At 43.9% G+C, this 6,209-nt stretch overlaps 1 protein-coding gene across 1 annotated transcript in view; it reads right to left on the bottom strand.

Annotated features, from left to right (window-relative positions):
- Positions 1 to 12: 12 nt before the first annotated feature.
- The window catches only part of LOC118323495 (collectin-12-like), a 35,005-nt gene continuing 28,808 nt past the window's right edge, over positions 13 to 6,209 (bottom strand). Inside the window, exons 4-10 of the mRNA XM_035655474.1 lie at positions 4,369 to 4,455; positions 3,230 to 4,273; positions 2,241 to 2,738; positions 1,420 to 1,556; positions 1,170 to 1,279; positions 415 to 560; positions 13 to 310 (exon numbers count right to left, since the gene is read on the bottom strand). Of these exons, the coding sequence (XP_035511367.1) occupies positions 291 to 310; positions 415 to 560; positions 1,170 to 1,279; positions 1,420 to 1,556; positions 2,241 to 2,738; positions 3,230 to 4,273; positions 4,369 to 4,455 (2,042 nt within the window). The 3' untranslated portion in view covers positions 13 to 290. The remainder of the gene's footprint in view (positions 311 to 414; positions 561 to 1,169; positions 1,280 to 1,419; positions 1,557 to 2,240; positions 2,739 to 3,229; positions 4,274 to 4,368; positions 4,456 to 6,209) is intronic.

Below are 6,209 nucleotides of genomic sequence, written 5' to 3' on the forward strand. Positions count from 1 at the left end.
ATATATATATATATATAAATCAATTGGTGATTTGGTACTTTAAAAAATAAAAGTCCTCCTTCTTTGGTTGCCCTGCTGTATTGCACTTGCTGGTAAAGTTGGACTGGCTTCACTTTGGAGGAGAAAGGCATCTCTTCAGCTTGGGAAAGACGTTTGCTGCTGCAGCCCTGGGCTCATTTAAAAATTGTCCCTTTGCTCTCTCCGTACGGACTCTCCATGTGATGTGTCAGTGGACCAGTGCCACATGGGGAAGTCTAGCTGCTCACTGCAAGCTCCCTTTCTAGACAGCGCTACGATCCAGGCGATCTTGCTGCAGAAACAAGATACAGAATGACATTAGCACACGTTTGAGGACATAACTCTGGACATACTTGTGCAGCAGGAAGAAAACAGTAAAGATACAAACAGACGTACAGCTCTCCATTTCCTTCTCACAGATGTAGCTTATGAGATCTTCACAGAAGAAATCATTCCACAACCCTTCATGGATGAGTCCCGCACAGTCTTCTCCTATTTCGTGCCCATGGCCCCAGTTGTCAGGCTGACCAGGCTTCCACTTCCTGCAGGCAAACAACAGGGGGCGATCACACATTACATATGGAAAACCAACAGAGGTGGAAGAGAGAATAAAAGAGAATAAACTGCAGCAGGAATTTAAGTTGGATCATCTGATTTCTTTGGCACACACAAAGTCTAATTGAGACCACCAGTGTAGATCTTTCAGGATTACAAGGCTTTTATTCCTGCTGGGTTGTGATTATCTATCTATTGTTGTAGCTTTGTAAGCTTAGATTTTTGCCTAATTGTTGAATTTTTTGCTTTTGTTGTCCTGTGTACACTTGCAAAACAGAAGAAACTGCTCTGACTGGACCACCCTGACTAATTAAAGGTTTAGTGCATGTGAAAGTGTTTGTTTTGTTTGGGCAGCAGGAATAGAGGAGTTGGGTTTTTTGCATGAAGGTCAAAGTAATCAGAAAATATCCGAAAGTTTCAATTTTCACAAGAATTTGTGTGCTTATTTGGTTTTGTTTCATGTAACCGAAGGTCTACCGCTTGTTATTATTATTGGAAAGCAGTATTTTGCACAGCTCTGAAACAAAATATCCATCCCAAGAACACCTACTTTCACACACGATAAGATGTTCCCTTATGATTGATTTAATACTGACGTGAAAGCAGGTTCAGTCCCGTCCAGCCAGCGCCAAATGTTCTCCTCCTCCTTGTCGGTCAGACCCATCCAGAAGTAACCCTTTCCAAAGGTCTGTTTCTTCAGCCATTTCTATGGTCACATGAGGACAGAAAGCACTGAGTCACAACTGAGCAGTTACCTCACACATTACAGAGCAATGACCGCCTTTCTTTCCATTGCATAATTATTTTCTTTCCCTGAGTGCAAGAAATATAACCGTAATTTGTCACCTGTTCCTCCATATCGTTGATGATCAGCAGTGAAGCAGATGCTGATTCACAGGTTGCCTTTGCGTCATCAAAACTGTGCAGGTCTTTGGAGAAAAAGTAGCACTTGTCTCTGTAGTTTACCCACTCAAATGGGCATCCTGTAAAACATCGGGTAATTTCATTTAATGAATCAAAAACTACAATACTGGCAGTGGTGCTAAATTATCAAATTGTTATGCCTTAAACACATTTATTATCAAAGAAGCGACTTTTTTTGGGAACTATTTGCTTTCTTACCAAGAAGATTGATACTAGAGCTAAAGCCAGCAGCTGGTTAGCTTAGCTTAGCATAAAGACTGGGGAAAGTGGGGAAAAGTGTCCAAAGATAATAAAATCTGCCTATCACACCACATAACCTCCTCTACAGTCACATCTTGTTGTTTTAACAGTTTGGTTTTAGGATTAAACAAACAAAGTGTGGGTTAACATGTTAATAAGTGAGTTTTAGAGACAGGGCCAGGCTAGCTGTTCCCAGTCTTTATGCTAAGCTAAGCTAAGCTTACCAGCTGCTGTTAAAGTTGTATCGATCTTCTCATCTCAGCAAAAATGTGAATAAGCCTGAATCACAAAATGCACAAAACTATTCTTTTAACACAATATTCAATCTGAGTAATACAGTGTTCTTTTTCTGGAGTGATACAACAAATGCCATTGTTTGAATATTATAGTAAATCTGTACAAAACAGAATAAAGTAATGTACACTGAGCTGATTCAATACATTACTTCAGGATCTGATAAAGTGATTCCAACAGCAACAGAAACTTCATTGGTAAAGTCGTACCTAGAGTCCACATTGTCGGAGCTACTGCCTCATCCTGCAGAGACACAGGGCCAAAAGGAATTACTGGACTCCGTATTGGGATCCCTGGTTGTCCCGGTGGTCCTGGTGGTCCCGGAGGACCCACTGGTCCCGGCAGTCCTCTTGGCCCCTGCTCCCCAGCTGGTCCCATTGAGCCTCTGATACCCGGTGGACCCTGTGCCCCCTGAGGGCCAGGCTGCCCGTCTCTTCCAGGCAGACCAGCACTACCTGGCTCTCCTTTAGTTCCAGGAGGTCCGGCCCTCCCTCCTGAACCTCGGGAACCCTTCGATCCGGGACTGCCAGGTATGCCTGGCAGGCCTTTCAACCCTGGTAGACCCGGTGGTCCTGGGGAACCCTGCTCTCCTCGTGATCCTCGTATCCCTGGAGCACCCTTTTCCCCTTTCTCTCCTTTCTGGCCAGACTGACCAGATGGTCCCTGAGGTCCTTTGTCACCTCTTGGCCCTCTGGGACCAGGAGGACCTGATAAATAAGACATTAAAATAGTGAAACAAACTTTATTGTATTTTTTTTAATAATTGTGCCACATTGAAAAAAAGCAGCTGAGAGTTAGATGAGTAGATTGATACAACTCATGTTTGTTGGTTTAATGTGAAGCTATAGCCAGTAGCAGGTTAGCTGTGCTTAATAGTTTGGCATATTACCCCAGGAAAAACCACAACTTTAGTTTTTTACACTTTGTTTTTTGTGCAGATTAAACAAACAAGAAATAACATGTTAATTGAGTTAAATAAATGCTTATAGGTAGATTTGTCACCTTTAGACAGAGCTAGGTAAACTTTTTGGGCTAAGCTAAGCTAACACGCTGCAGGCTATAGCTTCACATGTAGTGTATAGACATGAGATTGGTATCAATCTTCTCATCTCACTCTTTGCTAACATATTTTCTCAAAATCCTCCAAAATTCCTTTAATTTTAAACAAAATGTTTCACTACAGCCACACATTCCTCACCCTTTAAAATAGTGAAGTTGGTTATTAGTTGCGAGTGCTTGGTGTCCACCAGCTTCATTTCTTCCATGACAAAAGAGATGTTGGTGACCTCCTTGTCCACACGTGCTGCCAGCTCTTCCTGCTGGGACCTCAGACTGGCTGCGTCTGTCCTCACATCCGCCACGCTGCTGTTGAGGTTTAGTAAGAAATCTGAGTGACGGCCGATGGTCTCGGAACAAGTGCGTAGATCGTTCAGGTTAAGGTTGATGGCGCCCAGGAGCTGCGTGGTGAAGCTGATGTTGCCAGTTACGCGGTCCATACTCTGCTCTGACTCATCTAGCCGCACCTCCAGCCGGTCAAACTTGGTGGCCGTGAGGTTTCTGAAGTCCCTCTGCTGGTCCAGAATCTCCCTCAGGGTCTGGTCGTGAGCGTCAGCCACACTGCTGGTGTTCTGGAGCTCACTGGTCATAAAAGCGAGCTGCGATCCCACCTCTTCCAGGTTGTCGTTGTTGGCCTTTGCAAGAGCTGAGGCATTACTAGCCATGATCTGCAGGTTTTCCACCTTACTGCGAAGCCACTCTGCATCAGAGCGTGTCTGTCGGGCCGTCTGCTCGAGGCTCTGAAAGTCATTGCGCATTTTCTGGATGGCCTGGCTAGTGTCATCCACTGAGCGCTGCAGGACGGCGATGAGGCCTCTCTGCTGGGCCTGTGTGAAGTTAAGGCTGCTGATGCTGAGAAGCGCCTGGTCCTGAAGTTTCACCTGCTGCTGGAGTTCTCTCTGCAGCCTGGCTGTGTCGTCCTGCAGACCTCCGATGATGCTGCCGTAAGACTGCAGGGTGCTGTTTACAGAGTGCAGGGTGGCTGTGTTGCTATCCAGCAGTCCCTGAATGGAGCCCTGGTTGTTCTGGATGTCTGAGCCAATGTTCTCCAGCTGACTCAGCTTAACTTGATCGCTGTGGATGCGTTCCTCCACCGCAGACAGCTGCCTCTGGAGAGTCCAGATGTTGTTCTTAAAAGCCTGGATTTCTGTGGTGGTGTTCTCCGACTTCTGCCCTGCTTGATCATCTGAAGAAATAGATTTGTACAATAAATTAGAAAAAAGGTTACAGCCTCTCGCTGAAGCTTTTACTTCAATTTAAGTCCAGATACATCAAACTTACCCAGCTTTTTCAAATCAGTCTCAACAGCAATTATCTTTCCTCCATAGTTTGCAATACCTTCAGACACACTGTCTACCCTTTGCACCACTGACAGAAAAAAGACAGGACAGGTAGGACAAAGGTTAGTGTCATAGTCTCATCACAGGCCCCGTCCTTTATTAACAGACCAGAATTGCCTGCAACCACAGACATCGTATATAAAAGGGATCACACAGGAAACCAATGAAATTTACTGACATATATCCTATAAGAGATGTGTCTACATGTCTTGTAGGCATGTAATAACGGTAGACTCGATTAATGAAATCTCTTGGTTTAGGCCATATTTAAAGTGTGACAGAGGCAGAGAGACGTGGAAAAAGCGGGATTTAGAGTTGCAGTTTAATTTAGCGTGAGAGAGGCATTGCAAAACAGAGGAAGTAACATTGATTCAGCAAAGATGGAGTGGGTGGTCAATGACAGAAACTGCTGATGGAGGTGCATGGGGAGACACTGGCGAGGGCCCTAGGGGACAGGAAGTGACCTAAGGGGGGGTCTTCAGTAAACAGGTGGATCAAAGACAGCCCAGAGGAGGCAGACGCTGTGGCAGGGAGGCTCTTTACGCCCCCACAGGCGACACCAGCATTCATTTCCTCTGGAATGTGTCTGGGATTCCAGGGAATCAGCCCACTTCTACCACCAGCCTCGCCAGGGGGACACATCCTTTAACCGGGAACTGCATGGGCTCCTCTGCTAGGAAGCTGCATCCCAGCTGTTTGTGCCAACAGTTAAAATAGTTAAATCCCCAGGCTTTCACCTCCACGGGTCAAATCACCAGGAAGACAACCCGAGCCGGTTCAAATCCATCCAGCCTTCAAAATGAGGACACAAGTAAATCCTGTTATTTATGTACCAATTAGCACAAATAGTGGCCTTAATGTTGTTGTATACTTCTTAGGAAATAGTTTATGTCCCATTTATATTGGATACATTGACATATTTAGGAAATAAAGTTATTCACTATTGTATCTTCTGTTATATATGAAGCTGCCACCAGCTTTTGGCTGGCTTATTTTAGCATGACGACTTGAAACAAGGGGAAGCAGATTGCTTGGCTCTGTCCAAAGGGAACACAATTTGCTACCAGCACCTCTAAAAAGAATAATCAGGTTTGTTTAATCTGCACAATAGTCCAAGTAAAAAATTATATGCATATCTTGTTATTGGACAGAGCCAAGCTAGCTGATTCCAGGCCTTATGCTAAACTAAGCTAAGCTAACTGTCTGTCTGACTATTATAATTACCTTACAGATATGACATGTCATATTGATCTCATCTAGCTCTCTGCAACAAAGCAAGCTCATTCTCAAAATGGATTCCTTTGAATTTAAGACCCCAGAAGCAAAAGAAAATGATTCTCAGTTCCAGACGACAAATACAAAAATATCTTTTATTCTTCTGGAAAATTCCTCCTGAGCAATTGACACTGAAATGTTTGGGAAACTTCAAATTGGAAAATGAATCTTTAACCAATATGGTCAAAGCTGTTTTTTGTTTTCTGTCTTCACTCTGTTAGACATCATAGAAACACACCTAAAGTTGTCTCATGGAACAAATAAACACATTTAAAACCATTTGAACCAATAAAACTATCCAGGGATTACCACATTATTTTTAGTTATGAGAGAAAATGGTCAGTTGGACAGGAAATGTTCCACACATCAACTAAATGGGACACATTTCCAGACACAGACTGTATACAGTTCAGCACTGCAGAGCACAAAAGACACTTTGACTTCAACTTCACAGGCCGAACAGCCGATGGCACATTGTTTCTTTCACCAACACTTACATGTACTCTA

The sequence above is a fragment of the Morone saxatilis genome, unplaced genomic scaffold (genome assembly GCF_004916995.1).
Source record: "Morone saxatilis isolate NCDOM2014 unplaced genomic scaffold, NCSU_SB_2.0 Contig0, whole genome shotgun sequence".
NCBI classification, from domain to species: domain Eukaryota; kingdom Metazoa; phylum Chordata; class Actinopteri; family Moronidae; genus Morone; species Morone saxatilis.